Consider the following 20,431-nt stretch of genomic DNA (forward strand, 5'->3'; position numbering starts at 1 on the left):
ATGCCTGAGTTCATATCTGTGGACGAGTTCATCGAGGAGACTTTGGAGGACTACAGTTCTCCCACGACGTCTTCCTTCATCACTAAAATGACAAGCTGTCGGAATTCTGTTAACAATATTGAAGAGGTATGAAAATGTTGTTTGTTTTACGATACAAATAAGCAAAACTAGACTACTTTGACAGCTGTGTACCTGTGTAGCGGTGGAAGCGTCCGTTTATCTCGCCTAGTGTCTGTATCACCGTTTATACAGTATTTCAGTAGGCTACAGTTTGCTATGGTTTACTAATTAGTACAGTAGTTATGTGGAAGTACGAATTTGAATCTTCCTCATTTTACTGTGTCGTTGTTTCTCATTTACTACAAACCTTATCTGAGCTTGAACACATTTCAGTATTTCAGTTCATCCCCGGTGCTGCTCTGCTTGTTTCTGTAAGGCTGCTTCTAGCTCTTTGTCCACTTTGTCTGTTGGAGACGCCAGTTGTAAACAGTGCATGTGTGGTGTTTTCCAGTTCGTTTGTTTATTTATTATATACATCTGTATTGATCTGTTTAGGATAACTAGAAGGTCGGAAACAGAATAATACATGTTATTTATTTGTTGTGAGCTGAAAATATCGTATTGTTTGATGTTACAGAGCTGAATAAAGCCACCCATATATTTTGTATTGGTCCAGCTTCAGTTCTCCCCCTAAATGCACCCTTGTAGACCCAGAGGATTAGGAAATGGTAACAATATGAAATAAAACAACAGCTATATTAATTCCTAACGCTGTCATTAAAGTCCTGGATGATTTGATATAACATGTAGAAGCATTTTCCAAGAAGATAACCCTACAGTTTTAAGGTAATGAAGGATCTACTAAATCTGAGCTCTATAACTTCCTGTAAGGATTCATGATTGTTTCCAATCAATGACCATATAAGGCACTTAAATTAAAGACAAACACTGACAAGTTATTACACTGTTCCCTTAATGTATTTGTTTTTTTTTTAATATCATTTGGCATCTGGAACTCTATTAGTTGCCTCCTATTGCTTAGAAATCATACGGTTAATGTAGGACTGGGCGCCAAAACAATTTGTATCAATTTGTAACAATTTGGACCGGTGATAGCTCAGTGGTTAAGGTACTGCACTAGTAAACAGAAGGTTGCCGGTTCAAGCCCCGCCACCACCAAGTTGCCACTGTTGGGTCCCTGAGCAAGGCCCTTAACCCTCAATTGCTCATTGTGTAAGTCGCTTTGGATAAAAGCGTCTGCTAAATGCTGTAAATGTGTCACTGTATTTTTTGTTGTATATTTTATGTTGTATTTGTATACAAGCAGTAGCCTAGTGGTTAAGGCACTGGACTAGTAATCAGAAGGTAGCTGGTTCAAGCCCCACTACTGCCAGGTTGCTCCTATTGGGTCCTTGAGCAAGGCCCTTAACCCTCAATTTCTCAGACTGTATACTGTAACTGTAATGTAAGTCGCTTTGGATAAAGGCGTCCGCTAAAATGTAAATACGGTTACCGTTAGCTCTCCCTTGATCACAGGTCTGTTGTAGAAAAGTGGACGACTTTACATTTACATTTTTGGCATGTAGCAGATGCTTTTATCCAAAGTGACTTACATTTATGACTGAACACAATTTTTTGAGCAATTGAGAGTTAAGGGCCTTGCTAAGGGGCCCAACAGTGGCAACTTGGCAACTAGTCCAGTACCTTAACCACTGAGCTATCACCGCTTATCATATCTACGCTTCCAGCTTGCTTGGGTGTTGTTGGTATACCGTCAGTATAACAATTAAACTAAAGTAACGTCGCTTAACCGTTTGCTTTTTTGCAACAACCGTGCCCCAACAAACCGTACAGTATATAGTGTTTTAATCTGTGTCAGAACAAAAAAACTTCTAAACTGCAGACATGGCTCATTTCTTTGCTGTTTATGTTTATTTTTTCCCACCATATTGAGAAAGGAGTGGCTTCTGTCTGGCAACTCTACCAAAAAGGCGTGATTTGTGGAGTGCTGCCTGGATGGTTGATCTTCTGATAGGTTCTCCCATCTCCACAAAGAAATGCTGGAGCTCTGTCAGAGTGACCCTCGGGTTCCTGCTCACCTCCCTGGCCAAGGCCCGTCTTCCCTGATCGCTCAGTTTGGCCGGGCCTCAGGTCTAGGAAGATTTTTGGTGGTTCCATTTATGAATGATGGTGGCCACTGTGCTCTTTGGGACCTGTAAAGCTGCAGCAATTTTTCTGTACCCTTCTCCAGATCTATGCCTTGACACAATCCTGTTTCTGAGATCTGCAGATAATTCCTTTGACCCCATGGCTAATCAGTTTGCTCTGATATGTGTTGTCAACTGTGAGACCTTATATAGACAGGTGTTGGCAATCCCAAATCATGTCCAATCAATTGAATTGACCATAGGTGGACTCCAGTTAAATTGTAGAAACACCTCAAGCAGTATCAGTGAAAACAAAATGCACCTCAGCTCACTTTTGGGTGTCATATCAAAGGGTGTGCACACTTATGTACATATGATATTTTACATTTAGATTTTTAATAAATTAGCACAAATGTCTAAAAAAATGCTTTCACTTTGTTATTGTGGGCTATTCTGTGTAGATGTTTGGGACAAAAATGATCTCAATCTATTATAGAATGAGTCTGTAATGTAATAGAACATGGAGAAGGTGAAAGGGGTGTGCAGACTTTTCGGCTTGACTGTATTTTGTAAATGTGAATTCTGTATTAGTACGTCTTGTATCCCAATTTTATGTTATTATATTAGTTCCTAATAACAAAAAATGCATGGCAATGGCTATTCTATTCTATTCTGTTCTATTCTATTGTACTCTATTCTATTCTAAGCAGCAGACTGTGTGGTACAAGCAGACCTCATGTACCATCTCCACTTACTGACACCTGGCATGTCCGTTAGTGCTCTACTTGTGTTAGATTGCAAAATATATTTGAGGTCATGTTCAGAACAATGGCAATCAGAAGGTGACTTCCTCTATTACAGGCAGACGTTAGATTGTGAGGTAACCATGGCAATGACCTAGGCTGTAAAAAGCCGTGAGTACTGAACAGTGAACCACATTACATGCTTGATTGTTTGAGCATCATCTGACAGGACAGATCCTCTTGCCACCAGGGTGCTTGGTTCATTCGTAACCTGAGGGTTAATGCAACACAGAGCACGATCGTGTTCATACTGATGTCTTTTTACTGAAGATTTGTTATTGAAAAGCTTGTATCTTGAGACTAGTTACGGTCAGGGAGTGCTCTAATAACAGATGAACCATGTTTTTGCATGTACACAATAGATACGGGAAAGGATAATTTGATTTGCGTGACTTAAGTCTCATTGTTTCACTGGAAAAAAACACTGGTACTGGTACGACTTTCACAACCAAGGCAGAGTAATTAGAACGACTTTAATAATGATGCTCATTATTGTTTTGTTCTGGTGTTGTTGTGCAATAAAGCTGCACCATAATAACCCTTTTTTGGTATTTTATATGTTTAAAAAGCTAATTGTGCACATTTTTTCTACTTTTTTTATGCATTTTCTCCCTTTTTCTCCCGATTTACCGTAGTCAATCTGTCTTCCGCTGCTGTGGATCCCTGATTGCATTCGAGGAGGGTATATTTGCTTCTTATGTGCTCTCCGAGGCCTGCGCAGTCCTAGCGGACCCCTTCTTTACGCCCATGCTTCTGCACAGACGCCTCTATCTGCTAACCAGGGTCTGGTCATCTCCCCAACCCAATTTGTGTTTGCTGCAGGCACTGTCAATTGTGCCCACTAGATGGCGGCCAGCGGATCGGTAGCAGAGCCGAGACCCGAACCGAGGTGTTCAGAATCTCGGCGCTGGTGTGCTAGCGGAATATCCCGCTGCACCACCTGGGTGCCTAATTGTGCACATTTTTGTTAAAAGCTGAGTGTATAATCCTCCTTTTATGAATACAGGTCAAAAACAAAAAAATACAAGGATGTTTTAAGGAGCTGTCATGGGTTATGGCTGAGGAATCCAGATTCTCTCTCTAGTCTGTAAAATGTAATACTTTTTTACGCACATGATGGATTTAGCGTAGTCAATCTGCTGCTGGGGATCCCTAGTGGTGCCCAAGGAGGGGGTGACTTGACTGACACACACACCCTCTGATGGGTGCGCAGTCTACTGATCCCTCCTTATACACCCACACATCGGTGGATATGCGCGTGAGGCCGGCTTCGCGCACGGAGAGCCACGCCCCGACCTTTCCGCTCTTCCATTGCTGTGCAATTGCCATGGGCAACCAGGTTCCTTACACAGCCCGTCCGTCTGTTAAATCCGGTCATTTCCCATCCTAGCAGATTGGAGGCCAATTTGTCTGCAGCCGAGAGGGCGCCCAGCCGACCGGTAGCAGAGCCGAGACTTGAACCTGGGAGGAACCAGACTTATCACGCAGCATCACCTGAATTCACATCCATCATGGGAAATAATAGACAAACATTTTTTTAAGAAATAAGGCTTCATCAATAGACAATTTGATACATTGTCTTTATATATAGAGAAAAAAAATCAGTACAGTGTTTTATGCTAACAGTGGACATCCGGCAAATATCACACCAAGAACACAATGTGTAGTACTGAAGCTGGTGATCCCAAGTGTAGAGCTACATGAAATATCTCTTTACAGCATACTGGACTCACTGTACTCAGCTTATTGTTTCTGTTCTTGCAAATGATTCCCTCAGTGTTACACAACTTTCATTTAAAAAAATAAAAGAAATAATTGGTTATTTTATTGGACAGAAAACTGTACACCAATACGTGAAGCATGGTGGAGGGTGACTCACAATTTAGTGCTGCTTTGCTTAAGAATTTAAGGGAAGAATACAAGCAAAGTATTAATAAAAATGTATTTAGATGTAACAAGATAAAAGACACATAAGGCACTAATAATTCAACAACTGTAGATATGATGTTTTTATTGTGAAATGTTTAGGGATGTCCCGATCTGATCTCAAAGATCGGGATCGGGGCCGATCAAGGCATTTTTTAATTGATCGGAATCGGCTTTACTAGACCCGATCTTAATCCCGATCTTTTGTTTAACATCAGCATGTCCGCTGTGTGGAAATACCTTAAATTGAAAAGTAAAACAAGTCCAACAGTGAAGTGTAACGTCTGCACTGTGAGCGTTTCACGAGGCGGTGGGAGCAGAGCTGCGTTCATGTGTGAGAGTGTGTGTGAGTTAAGGATCACACCGGTTTACAAAACAACGTAGTGATGCACTCGTTTAATAAAGAAATAAATGCACAGTATATTCACATATTGTCGGGAGCAGAACACTTTATTAACTTCTGTTACGGTACCGAATAGCCGACAGTTGAGTCAAGCATGCTGTTTCATGTTCTATGGAAGGCCTAAAGGGTCAAAACACACTCACTTCGTGTACAAACGTCCATCAAACCACTGTCACAATACAAGCACTTTAAGAACTTGCTTTCCTTCATAACAAAAGAGCCTTTCCATTTTATTTTGGTATTCAGGTTTTACTGTAATGCTTTTAAGTAACTTTTTTTCTTATATTCAAGTTAAGCTGCTACACAGATTTCTGTTCATTTTTAGTGTATCACTGCATTAAACATTCTTTTTCTTTGAATGTAAAGTTTAAAGTAAAACTAATTATCTCACTCATTTTGATTGATTTTGTAAAAATAAAAGAACATTAAGCCAATAGCTTGGATGCAGCATTTTTCCCTTCAGCACTGCAGAGCTATTCAGTTGTTAAACATATACACTGGATTAATTTGAATAACTGTAATGTACTTGAAGTGTGCACTGTGTGAACAGTATTATCTAGTTCTTATCTAGACAATATCTAGAAAATACAAGTATCGGTTTGAGAATCGGTATCGGATCGGGCTCAAAATTAATAATCGGGATCGGTATCGGGAACAAAAAAACGTGATCGGGACATCCCTAGAAATGTTATATTAGCTTTATCCCAAATGTAATGAGATCAATGTCATTGTTACGCTTTTTACTTATTTGTCAAGAAAACATTATATTAAAAAGCCTGGGGGTTGTCGAGGTGTTTTTTTTTTTTTTGGCAAATGAGAAAAGCCATTGCCTTTCCAGCATAAATGTGTTCCGGTACATAAAGACATGACTTAACAGGTTTGGTGTAGAGGAACTCTAATGACCCACACAGAGCCCTAACCTCAACCCCAATAGACCACTGAAGTCGTGTCGTCATTTTGTAGGCCACGCCATGTTGTTATGCCCATATTTGGTAACTTGGGTTTGAATAGGAAAAATGAATGGAGATTTCACAAATTGCCTCTCTCGCATCCTGTAGTCATAAAAAATGTTCCAGAGCTGTTCCGTTTTGTTTTATGGAGATTCTTCTGTCTTATCACTGGATCCTCTGAATTATGAAGTCAAAATATGAATATTGCTACATGTAAGCTAATGCTACTGTGCAATGAATTGACGTCACTAAACTGGAAGCCTCTTAATTTTTTCTTTTTCTTTCTTTTATAAGCCTCTTAAATAAGCGCACGAAGCAGCGCGATTCACCAGTATAACAGTGGAGTGATATTCACAAGTTTTAGTTGATATTTTTAGTAGTTAGCTACATTAAAGTAGAAAGCGAGGATGGTCGGGTGTTACGCCTTTGGTTGTACTCACCAAAAGCGAGCCGCTCGTTCCGTCGATTTGATTGGTGTAGTTCAGTGACGTCTAATTAATGTGCAGTAGCATTAGCTTTCGTTTAGCATTATTAGTATTACGACCCTTTAACAACCTCGTAATTCAGAGGATCCAGTGATGTACAGGAGAAAAATGTACACAGGACAAAACGTACAGGGTTCTGAACATGTTTATTTAGCACAGGATAAGTTAGAGCCGTTTTTTTTGAAAACCCCGTTCATTTTTCCCATAGGAAATCTGAGTTAGACCCGGGTCTCCAAATATGGGCATAACGAGGACCACAGAATGACCCACGACTTCAGTGGTCAATAAACACCTTAGGGATGAATGGTAATGTTCATGTAAACAAGGCCTTCTTAACATCAGTGCCTGACTTTACTTTTTTGATCAAATGGCAACAAATCTCCATAGACCTACTATAACATTTTTGTGACCATCCCTTACTATGGAGGCAGTTACAACTGCAAAAGAGTGGGACTTCATATTAACATTGAAATGGAATAGGTCCAAATGTCCACTGACATTTACCAGATTGTTAGTGTAGTTTAGGTCAGGGGACTGGAATGACCATGGTAAAAGCTTAAATATGTAAGCATAAATTAGATTTTGATGTATATTTTAAGATATTTGTTCTGTTAGAAGGACCAGCTATAACCTAGTCATAGATTATTGGAAGAGGCAAACAAATCCTCTTGAGCTATTTGAGTTAAAATATCGACTGATTTCATCATTATTCAAACTTCAGGCGTTAACATTTGTGGTTAGATAAAGGAAAGGCTTTATGGAGGTGGTGTTTAATTTCATTTAAATCATAAGGGAACTTTATGGATGAAATAAAACACATTAACCAGTAAGTACCAAGTAGTATTCACTGACTCACTAACTGACTCACTAACTCACTCACTTTCTTAACTGCTTATCCAATTATGGTTGCGAAAGGGGGGGTGCTGGAGCCTATCCCAGCTTTTCAATGGGCGCAAGGCACAAAGTAACACCCTGGATGGGGCGCAGGGCAGTCCATCGCAGGGCAGACACACATTCACACACAACCATTCACCTATAGGGCAATTCAGTGTCTCCAATTAACCTGACTGCATGTTTTTGGACTGTGGGAGGAAACCCATGCAGACACGGGGAGAACAAACAAACTCCACACAGAAAGGACCCGGACTGCCCTCTCTGGGGATTGAACCCAGGACCTTTTTGCTGTGAGGCGACAGTGCTACCCATTGAGTCACCGTGCCGCCCCCGAGTAGTATTAGTATGTTTTATTTTATAATTATACATTAAAGATGCCATCTGTAGAAAAAAATCAGATGTTATGTATTAAGTTACTTGTATATATTGAGTTAAATATTTGCCATAGCACTTCTATTTTCTAGATTTTTTGGATTCAAACAGGGCGGTTCTATGGGTAGCACTATTGTCTCACAGCAAGAAGGTCCTGGGTTCAGTTCCCAGGTTCGGGTCTTTTCTGTGTAAAGTGTGCATGTTCTCTCCATTTACATTTTACATTTTACATTTTTACACGCTAAGCTACAACTGCCTCTCCATGTCTTTATGGGTTTCCTCCGGGTGCACCGATTTCCTCCCACTGTCCAAAGACATGCAGTCAGGTTAATTGGAGCTACTAAAATTGCCCCAGGTGTGAATAGTGATGTGTTTGCCCTGTGATTGATTGGCAAGCTGTCCAGAGGGTTTCCTACCTTTCGTCCAGTGAATTGTACCCACTGCGACTCTGAGTAGGATAAAGCGATGGGTGGGAAAACAGGCAATTAATGAATACATTTAGATTTTGGACCAGTTTTCCTGCTACCACTTTGTGCTGGTGAGCTGCTCTTAATTGATTTTTCTGTTCTGTGATCTCACAATGGTCCAAGTAATATCTGAACCTCTTCTTATAGTAAACATCTCGATGGAGAGCAAAGCAGCACAAATCTAGTCTGACTCTGTCCCATTTTTTCCCCCACTGTTAAAAAATTGGGGTTTTTACAGACTTATAAATAGCGCATCCCTCTGAATGAACGAATGAAATAGCGCATCCCTCTGTCTCCAGTTCTTATAAACATCTAAATATGCAGATGAACCTCAAGCTCCTGCTTCATTTGAAGCATTTGCATCAAACTGAACTTAATGCATACAAAACCATATTGAATGGAAGGCACACTGGCTGGCTGGAGGTACAAAAGGTTTAACTATGCTGACTCTGGAATTCCTCCCAGCTGCTGTGCACTGTCAGGGAAATAAGAGCTATCTATACCCAGGAACAACATCCCACTAAAAACACTAAGCCTGAAATAAAAGTGGTGCATGGTAGTTTCTACCATGTGCCATGTCTGATATTGGTAAGGATTTCGTTTGGCTCATTGTGAAATATTTAAACTAGGGCAGCACAGTGGTGCAGTGGGTAACGCTTTTGCCTCACAGCAAAAAAGACCTGGATTTGATTCCCCCGCTGGGCGGCTGGGATCCATTCTGTGTGGAGTTAGCATTTTTGCCCTGTGTCTGTGTGGATTTCCTCTGGGGCTTGGGTTTCCTTCCGCAAGTCCAAAGACATGCAGTCAGGCCAATTGGAGCAACTTAAAATTGCCCTAATTGAAATAGGTCTGAGAGGATGTACAGTGTATCACAAAAGTGAGTACACCCCTCACATTTCTGCAAATATTTCATTATATCTTTTCATGGGACAACACTATAGACATGAAACTTGGATATAACTTAGAGTAGTCAGTGTACAGCTTGTATAGCAGTGTAGATTTACTGTCTTCTGAAAATAACTCAACACACAGCCATTAATGTCTAAATAGCTGGCAACATAAGTGAGTACACCCCACAGTGAACATGTCCAAATTGTGCCCAAATGTGTCGTTGTCCCTCCCTGGTGTCATGTGTCAAGGTCCCAGGTGTAAATGGGGAGCAGGGCTGTTAAATTTGGTGTTTTGGGTACAATTCTCTCATACTGGCCACTGGATATTCAACATGGTACCTCATGGCAAAGAACTCTCTGAGGATGTGAGAAATAGAATTGTTGCTCTCCACAAAGATGGCCTGGGCTATAAGAAGATTGCTAACACCCTGAAACTGAGCTACAGCATGGTGGCCAAGGTCATACAGCGGTTTTCCAGGACAGGTTCCACTCGGAACAGGCTTCGCCAGGGTCGACCAAAGAAGTTGAGTCCACGTGTTCGGCGTCATATCCAGAGGTTGGCTTTAAAAAATAGACACATGAGTGCTGCCAGCATTGCTGCAGAGCTTGAAGACGTGGGAGGTCAGCCTGTCAGTGCTCAGACCATACGCCGCACACTGCATCAACTCGGTCTGCATGGTCGTCATCCCAGAAGGAAGCTGACGCACAAGAAAGCCCGCAAACAGTTTGCTGAAAACAAGCAGTCCAAGAACATGGATTACTGGAATGCCCTGTGGTCTGACGAGACCAAGATAAACTTGTTTGGCTCAGATGGTGTCCAGCATGTGTGGCGGCGCCCTGGTGAGAAGTACCAAGACAACTGTATCTTGCTTACAGTCAAGCATGGTGGTGGTAGCATCATGGTCTTGGGCTGCATGAGTGTTGCTGGCACTGGGGAGCTGTGGTTCATTGAGGGAAACATGAATTCCAACATGTACTGTGACATTCTGAAACAGAGCATGATCCCCTCCCTTCAAAAACTGGGCCTCATGGCAGTTTTCCAACAGGATAACGACCCCAAACACAACCTCCAAGATGACAACTGCCTTGTTGAGGAAGCTGAAGGTAAAGGTGATAGACTAAACCCAATTGAGCACCTGTGGCGCATCCTCAAGTGGAAGGTGGAGGAGTTCAAGGTGTCTAACATCCACCAGCTCCGTGATGTCATCATGGAGGAGTGGAAGAGGATTCCAGTAGCAACCTGTGCAGCTCTGGTGAATTCCATGCCCAGGAGGGTTAAGGCAGTGCTGGATAATAATGGTTGTCACACAAAATATTGACATTTTGGGCACAATTTGGACATGTTCACTGTGGGGTGTACTCACTTATGTTGCCAGCCATTTAGACATTAATGGCTGTGTGTTGAGTTATTTTCAGAAGACAGTAAATCTACACTGCTATACAAGTTGTACACTGACTACTCTAACTTATATCCAAGTTTTATTTCTATAGTGTTGTCCCATGAAAAGATATAATGAAATATTTGCAGAAATGTGAGGGGTGTACTCACTTTTGTGATACACTGTATGCCTTGTGATGGACTGGTGACCGGTCCTGGGTGTTTTCTATTTTTTGCCCAAGTAATCAAACCCATTACGACCCTGACCAGGCTAAAACTGCGGTAAAACAGACAAGGAGTGATTATTGAAGCGGTGGCTCTTAAGTGGCACAGCAGTGAATTATGCTAGCACGCTACTGGAATTTAGTGTTCAAATCCCCAGCAGTGGGTTTTTTCTTCCCCCTTTTTCTCCCCCTTTAGCGCATCCAATTGTTCAATTTGTATCGCGCTTCCTCTCTGTCTATGCCGAACCCTGTCCTGACCGAGGAGATCGAAGCTAACCCACATCCCCTCCGGAACATGGGCAGCAGACGGACGCATTTTTGCCACCCACACATTTATGAGTGTGGCACCACCTAGCGTTGCATGCGGAGAGACACAACCTAAGGGCACTCTTCCTCATCTCCGTGCAGGCGCCTCTAATCAGCCGGCAGAGGTCGTAATCGCATTCTGACAGAGAGAGACCCACATCCGATTCTTTGTCCAACCCCCCAACTGAGCAACCGGCCAATCGTTGCTCATACAGCCACTCAGCCTCGAACCGGTAAGGCAGAGCTGGGTTTGATACGATGTACTTAGAATCCAGCTCTGGTTGCAGCGTGTCTTTTTACCGCTGCGCCACCTGAGCGGCCCCAGCGGTGTTATGGGATTGGCTTTGTCTGTAATAGGGGGTGACCAAGTGATGGATTGACATTCTGTCAAGGGTGTATTACTGCATTGAGCCCAGTGATTTTGGATTCCCCTAATGCTTGTTCTGGTAAAGTTACGTTGTCAAAAAGATGACACCCCATCCAGCCTTCACATCCATAGACAAGATTAATTGTGTCTGTTGAGCACTTGACTAGGCCAGTCGCATATCGTGTTAGATGGCTGCACCATTTTACAGAGATTGTCAAGTCTGCAAGTCTTAGTCGCACGTAGGTCGCACACACAGCGACTTTAGACTCGACTCTGACTCGTTTCAAGTGACTCGGACATGACTCGTGACTCGCAAAAAATGACTTGTAGACAACAAAAGTCAGCAGTAAAACAAAAAAAGCCGATACCGATCAGTTTAAAAAAATGCCTTGATCGGACATCCCTATAAATAGCTTTAATAATAAAAGAAAACTATAGAAATGTAATACTGTTTTCTCACCTGTACTGTTACGCCTATTACCAGTCAATAGATAGTTAAGTTATAAAATGTTAATGTTTAAATTAAAAGTGGAAAGAGTACTTTGTAGCAACCCATTTGCTTTAAGAAATGTGCAACCAAACAAAAAGTCTAACCTTAGTAATCAATTCAATAGCTTGCAACTCTAGTGTGCCTGTTCAAACGCAGTCCACACTTTCAAGGTTACTGAATTTTTGTTGAGTAACGTTCTTGGGAATTGAGTTTTTAAAAAAAAAATCTATTTGATACTTTAATTCAAAATTGCTAAAGATTTATCAGGCATTGGTATGGTTTTTGAAATCATATTTTATTGTGTCATTAAAATGAAACAGGGATAAAACGGAAGTAACAGAAATGTTTATAATATGTTATTATTGTAATAACTATATTGTATTTTAAATTTTTATTCAGTTAGCACAATAATCAATGTTTGAACCCTGGATTTGTTGAGTCATAAGAGTTTTGTTTGCATATATTTTTAGGTGAAATGCACCTACATTGGGCTCTATGACCTACACACTGTCAGAGCCACAACAGTTTGTAATGTCTGATTATTAACTTGCATGAAAATTAATTACTATAAGAGCATCAGTTTCATCATCATCATTTTTCATCTTTATTGTAAATGCTTTATTCTAGTCAGGGTTGTGAGGGATCCAGAGACTACACTGGACAGTGCATTACACAGATATTTTTTCCTTTATCGCCATTAAGGCAAGTAGTGGAATTTAAATCTATGTAATGGCATGTTTTGAAGGAGGGAGGAAAGGTACTGAACATCTAAATCACAAAGGATAGAATTAAAAAAAAAAAAGATTATCACTGTTGTTTCATTTTGATCTATTGCCTTTTTTGTTCTTAAGCTGTTAATAGCATATACGGGCAATATGCACTATATGTACAAAAGTATTGGGACACCCTTTGTAATTTTTGAATTAATGTGTTTAAGCTATAAAATAGCTAATAGATGTAATGAACTAGTTATTTAAAGAAAATAATATGCTTCTAACCTTGCAACAACAGTTTAGGGAAGGCCCTTGCCTGTTCACAAAGCACAAAGCAAAGTCTATAAAGACATGATCAACAGCCCTTGAATGAACTGGAACATCAATTGAAGTTTTCTTGACCAACATTAGTGCCCAGCCATACATATGCTCTTTTGACTGAATGGGCACACATTACCACAGAAAAAAAATCATATAGATTTTAGAGACTTTAATATCATTTGCTTTTTAAATGGGATGCCCAACAAGCATATGATCAAGTATCCAAATACTTTTGGCCATATAGTGTTTGTGCATGTGAACACCTGACCATAAGCTTGTCGGAAATTCCATTTCAAAACCATGGGCATTATTATGGAGTTGTTCTAACCCCAAGCACCCTTTGTGGCTGTAAGAGCCTCCACTGCTGGGAAGGCTTTCCACAAGATTTTTAAGTGTGTTTGTGGAAAGTCTGTGCCCAATCAATAACGTCTGTACTGGCAGAGAATTTGTAATGTCAGACAGTAATGTTGTATGAGAAGGCCTTTTTTGCAATCAATGTTCCAAGGATATTTAATGGGATTGGGGTTAGGGCTCAGTGCAAAATCATTAAACCACGTCTATATGGTCCTTGCTTACAGTCCTGTTCCCCTGTTATCACATTTACATTTTCGGTATTTAGCAGACGCTTTTATCCTAAGCGACTTACAGTACAGTTACAGTGTATTGTCTGAGCAATTGAAGGTTAGGGACCTTGCTCAAGGGCCCAAGAGTGGCACTCTGGCAGTGGTGGGACTTGAACCAGCGACCTTTTGATTACTAGTCCAGTACCTTACCCACTAGGCTGCAACGAACCATTTTCAAATTCTTTTTACAAAGTTAGGAATAGATGAATGGGTGTGACAAACCCAGCTTTTCAATGGGCGCAAGGCACACCCTGGACGGGTCGCCAGTCCATCGCAGGGCAGACGCACACACACACACACACACACACACACACACATACACACACCCCTTCACCTATAGGGCAGTGTCTCCAGTTAACCTGACTGCCTGTTTTTGGACTGTGGGAGGAAGCCGGAGCTCCCGGAGGAAACCCACGCAGACACGGGGAGAACATGCAAACTCCGCACAGAAAGGACCCGGACCGCCCCGCTCCACCTGGGGATCGAACCCAGGGCCTTCTTCCTGTGAGGCGACAGTGCTACCCACCGAACCACCAGGCTGCCTGTGCCGCCACACACATCAACTCAATTATTAGTAGTTGGGTCCACTTAATTTTGGCCATATATAGGCAGCTTGAGCTGTTGTAATCATAACCTTTGTAATGCCAGTGCCTTATGCTTCAATTAACTGTATGCAACATTAATACATTGCATAACATCTGTTTGTTTACATCTATTAGTTTCACTTACAACTTCATTCAACAGTGGAAAATCTGTTATGAAACGGGTAATTACACACAGCGTAATACTTGGATTGTATTTCATTCTGCTTTAGGTGCCGATGTTTCTGCAGAGGGTTGTTTCAGGGCCTAATTTGTTGTCCAGCTTAGGGATTTTTAATCAGAAATACTCCAATTGTTAATCCTAATTATTAGAGATGCATGAGTACCGATACTGGTATCAGGTATTTGCCCGATACCGCGCTCATTAACTCGTACTCGTACTCGCAAACGAGGCTCCGATACTAAACATCAGATACTGTGTGCCTAGTGCACGTTGCTGCGTTATGCCTGGTTCACACTACACGATTTTTGCCCTGATTTTCACTTGGCGACTGGTCGGCGCTAGATCTGCCGGCTCGGGAGCAACTCGGCGTTCGCTCGGCGATCAAAACTCGGCTCTCGATCGCTAAGTGTGAACTACCCAACAACTCGATCCGACCGGCTCGCCGACCGCTCGGCGACCGAATCGAGTTTTCTAGCACGTCAGATATCTGATCTGAGATGTGCGACTGGGAATGAGTGACATGTCGAACAGCCAATGAGAACGCAGGATACGGTGTGAGGGGGAAACGCAGGAGAGGAGCGTAAACAGGTGGGACAAGGGGATAATATAGTTTATATCAGAATACACCGGCACACACACACACGTTTTACAGTATTTCTGACCTGATCGTTCTCTACAAAACATAACAACAAAACACCAACATTGCAAAAATATTTATTAACCTCCAACTCATTAACTCCATCATTCTAAATGGGTATTGGTATCGGTATCGGCAAGTACAAAAATACATGTACTTGTACTCGGTTGGGAAAAAATGGTATTGATGCATCCCTACTAATTATAATTCAAATTGACTGAATTTGCCATAATTATATGGTCTAGCATAATACCAGACAATTCTATTAGTCGTCTACTAATGCAATCAATTTGTCAGGTACTACACTAGACCACTACCACCCACTACAAAAGATGCAATCAGCCGGCCGGGCGTTTCCATATGTGGTAATGAAGGGGGGTGTTAGTTGGCCAAGGACCTGCGATGGTCTGGGAAAACCAGACCCTTGACGACCCTGATGTAAAACATAAAAATAAAATGCATATTATATTCATGTGTTAAATTATAAAGTGTGTTAGTGGTCTTTATATTACGTTACATTGCATTTTGAAGTTAATAGGACTTGTATCACAGTTCACTGTTGTATTTTTTTTTGTAGGCTTTGGACTGTGACCGTACAGTACTGCAGAAAATGAAGAAAGCCTCCAAAGCCAAGCATGTGACAGGACAAGGTAACATCCCCACTATTAACCAATGACATACAATTTTACAATATATCTCTTTAAATAGCTCATTACAGAAAAGGCATAAACTCTTCTTTACAATTATTGGCACCCCTGGTAAAGATGAGTAAAAAGGGTTTTAAGAAATGTAACACTAAAAAACTAAAAATCCATTTCCTTTAATTAAAGTTAATTTATTTGGAGAAAAAATGTGTTTATTTTATATTATTTTTTACCAAACTGCATGTACTGCTATTATTGGCACCAAAGAATTGTGTATAAATTTTTTAAGTTGCTCCAGGAAGGGCATCCAGTGTGAAATTAGGTATCCAGATCAGAATGACCCGCTGTCACAACCCATACATACCAGAGCAGCCAAAAGAAAAAAAAAAGGGTATGAGTATGTCTCGGGACTTTAGTTTAATGTAAAAAATAGAAGAATGGAGCACTAAAATGAACCTGATTCCAATGTGTCTGAGCAAATGTGTTTTTTTCTCCACCTACGTAGGGTACAAGTCATCATTGATTTTAGGGCTGCCACTAATGATCTATCAATTAATCTATAGACTATTTTTATTGATTAGTCGATTAATTTAAACGATTAATTTTCCTCCAAAATATTTAATTCAGAATCTTATTTAAGCTTCTTTATTTTAACAACAAACTGTATGGCGTAATAATATGGCACAAAACTAAATGTAAACAGGGTTTATGTCCATATTATCAAATTCTCCATATTAAACAAAGTGCAGCATGTGTTTATGACATTCCGTACACTAAGCAATGTGCTTAAACTTGTAGCAAACGTACAGTAACGACAGAATGAGCTCAGATTCTAACCTACACATTCACTCAAAAATTACTTCAAATTCTCAGCAATGTAAACAAAGTGGTAAGTGTTAGGGCGCATTTACATGAGAAGCTTTTTACGCTATGTACGGCAACCTCAAAAATCGTGAGCTCAATGCCGCAAAGTGTGCAGCGCCCTAACTGAACTCACTAAGAAATACGGTATTCCAAGATCTTCACGATCAAGAAGCTTAATGAAACAATATAGACGTGCAACATGGCGCTAGTGCTGCTGTGGTACCATCAAAGCTTTGCACAGTGTACAAACCACCTTTTTGTTTTGCGCCAGTTTTAAGTTTCTCCAAATTTTTGATGATTTGGGTCTTGGAAAACTTTTAGTTTTTATTTGAATGCTCTCCACAATCGGCCTCTGACTGCGCTTAATGCCGCCAACCAGTGACTGGACCAAATACGACTTGGGTCATGCACGCAGCAAGTAGTACTGAGGGAATCATATGAACGGTTATATGAACGGAAACATTGTAGAAATTAAAAAGGATCATTTATTAACATAGTTTTAAAAACGATGCATCGAATTAAAATATTGATGCGTCAACGTCAATCGTGGCAGCCCTAATTGATTTTATGCAATAACAGGACACTTTAAATCTAAATCTGTCTTACTGTGCTAAGAAACTAAAAATGGGTCATCTTGGATTTTGCAGCAGGACAAAGATTCAAAACATATGTCCAGATCAACACTTTTTTTTTTTCACTGAACACCAAATTAAGCTTCTGCTTGATCTAAACCCCATAGAAAAGCAGATACTTTTATCCAATGTGACTTACAGTTATGACCAAATATCATCCAAGCAATTGAGACATAAGGGCTTTCTTTGCTTAGGAGCCCAAGAGTGACAACCTGAAGGTAGCGAGGCTTGAACCCGCAAGATTATGATTACCAGTCCAGAACCTTAACCTTTAGGCTACCACTGTCCTGGACAATCTGGAGAGAGAGATTCTATTGAAAGAAATTCCCTGCTCTGTATTCTCCAACCTTATAAGACATTGTAGGAGATTAATTTTGTTTCACTTCAAGGTTGGTTTTCTAAGCTAATTCACAATTTCTTCCCTCCTTTTTAATCTCCTTTTATTTTACCAGGGGCATGAAAGGGAATGTAAAAGAGTTTTAAAGTATGGAACAGAACACAAACCACTCATTTCCATAATAAGACCAGATGACCACAATCAGCTATTCCAGACAGGAAGTTGTGTCTTACAAAGATTGTCACCACATCCTGCCATGTATACTCCAACATTACTGTGTTTACTGTACTAAACACAGCCAGAGCTTAGTTAATGACTTTACGTCTGGCAGTGACTGCATGTATGGCATACTTGTACAATCCCGCATTAGAAAAAAGACATTATAAAATTGCAGATGGTATGAACCCAAAATATTTAGTGTTTTGTCTGGTCAACTTTATTTTATTTGTTAATCTACATTAGGGCTGCACCTAACGATTATTTTATCTGTTAATCTGACAATTATTTTTTTGATTAATTGATTAGTCTTAGCTTATTTTTAAGGGGTTTATGTGTGTGTTTACATAAAATAATGAAAAACAGAATTCATTTTAGTGTTTCACTATTCTCTATATAAAATATGGAATGCCTTTATATATATATTGGACTTGTTGCTGATAACAGTCTGGATGGTCCTTTTCGGTTTTGGTCTGGAGCATTTCTTTCAAAAAAGATTTGGAAAACTGTTTCATCTGACCACAATACACGTTTCCACTGTGTGATGGTTCATCCTAGATGACTCCAAGCCCAGAGAACACGATGCCGCTTCTGAACATGGTTAACATAAGGCTTCTTTTTTTGCACAGTAAAGTTTAAAGTGGCATTTGTGCATGTAATTTTTTACATATTTACATATTTACGTATTGTAGTGCTGGACAAAGGTTTGCCAAGATAATCCCTTGCCCATGTGGTTATATCAGCTAGATAATTGACGGTTCTTGATGCAGTGCTGTCTAAGGGATTAATGCACTTAAATTAAAATGTTTAATTATTTTATGCACTGTAGAGGGAGAAATATGCAAATCCCTTCCAATATTTCTTTTAGGAACATTGTTTTCAACATTTCAATCATTTTCTCACACATTTGATTCTCTGCCCATCTTTGCTTCTTTAAGCTTTTTCTTGATACTGCTTTTTCACTAGATTATGAATACAATCAACTATGGACGTCACCTGTTTTGAAATCACATCAATATTTAGTTTTTTTCCTCCTTTTTATTAGCCTTAAAATGCCCTCATCCCAACCTTTTTGGAATGTGTTGCCTGAAATGCAGGAATGGAGGTATATTAACAAAGAAATAAAGCTAACCAGACAATACATAAAATATTTTTTGTTCATTGGTTGTAATATCTGGCTGTTAATTTAAAAACGCTTCCATAATAAATACTAATTAATAAAATCAATGGCGCACTCGGGTGGCCCAGTGCTAAAACACACTAGCACACCAGAGAATTTCAGCTCTGCTACCCGCAGGCCGGGTGCTATACAGACAATGATTGGCTTGTTAATCGGATTAGATTGCTGGTGGCAATTCATAGGGATGTAATGATACACTCTACCCACGATGCGATGCGATTCACGATACTGGGTTCACGATACGATTTTTTCCAGATTTTTTAAAACTAAATTAAATTGAAGACAAATTATGACAAAGTTTCCTTTTATAATTTCTATTTTAAAAAATAAAATACTGTATTTGTGCTTATCTTTAATTTATTTAAACAATAAATGCCCTTTTATTTCTGAGGTAGGTACAAACTATGCCAAATAATCCTGCACATTTCCCTTTTTGTGTAAAAAAATTGAAATTAAATAAATAAATTAATAATACAAATAAAGAAAGTATCCTCACATAAATACATTTGGAAAATTCGGAACCTGGCAACCCTGTAGTGACGTCAACCCGACGAGGTGAATAGCGCCAGCGCCCTCTGCTGTTTAAAGTGAATATCGATTCATTATACATGTAAACCGATTTGAATTGTTACACCTAGGGCTGGACGATATGGCTAAAATTTATATCACGATATAACTCCTAATTTCGATCGATATGATATAATTCCGATATCGATATGAATAATACAAATGTCAGAAAAACTGCCAAGAACACCAAAATTGGAAGGCTGTACCTGCAAACCTCTGAAAATGTTTTTTGCAAAGTCTATAAAATCTCACCCTTTACAACTACATAATATTTTAGAAATAATAATAATAATACAAATAAATTAGCTTTCACCTTTTACTTGTATTCAGCATTTGTATACAAACAAAAACACGACATCATTCTCAAATAAACATAAGCTTTGACAATATATAATATAATATACTGTATGTCTTAACCAGAGGTGGAAAGAGTACTAAAATATTGTACTCAAGTAAAAGTACTATTACTTTAATGAATTTTTATTTAAGTACGAGTGAAGTTACTAGTCTAAAAATCTACTCAAGTAAAAGGTAACTTATTTAAAATGTACTCAGAGTAAACGTTACTTAGTTACTTTATTAACAGCGGGGGGGGGGGGGGGGGTCTCTCCTGTGTAATGCAAACAGGACAAGTGGATATAAATCTCACAATATTTGTTTTTAATTAAAATATAATAGAAAAAACATGTTGACACAACATTTAAAACATTTAGGGGTGTGTAATGTGTCATTTTAGTCCCATAAAAGTTTTTCAAACTGTATAACCACTAGTGATGTGTCGTAGAATGAATCGAATCTATTGAACGGCCCTTTAAAATGAAATAAAGGAA

At 39.8% G+C, this 20,431-nt stretch overlaps 1 protein-coding gene across 1 annotated transcript in view; it reads left to right on the forward strand.

Moving 5' to 3' along the window:
- Positions 1–20,431, forward strand: part of unm_sa1614 (un-named sa1614) — a 79,912-nt gene continuing 59,481 nt past the window's right edge. The window contains exons 1-2 of the mRNA XM_062986277.1: positions 1–126; positions 15,739–15,811. Of these exons, the coding sequence (XP_062842347.1) occupies positions 1–126; positions 15,739–15,811 (199 nt within the window). The remainder of the gene's footprint in view (positions 127–15,738; positions 15,812–20,431) is intronic.

Source organism: Trichomycterus rosablanca, chromosome 24 (genome assembly GCF_030014385.1).
Source record: "Trichomycterus rosablanca isolate fTriRos1 chromosome 24, fTriRos1.hap1, whole genome shotgun sequence".
Taxonomy (NCBI): domain Eukaryota; kingdom Metazoa; phylum Chordata; class Actinopteri; order Siluriformes; family Trichomycteridae; genus Trichomycterus; species Trichomycterus rosablanca.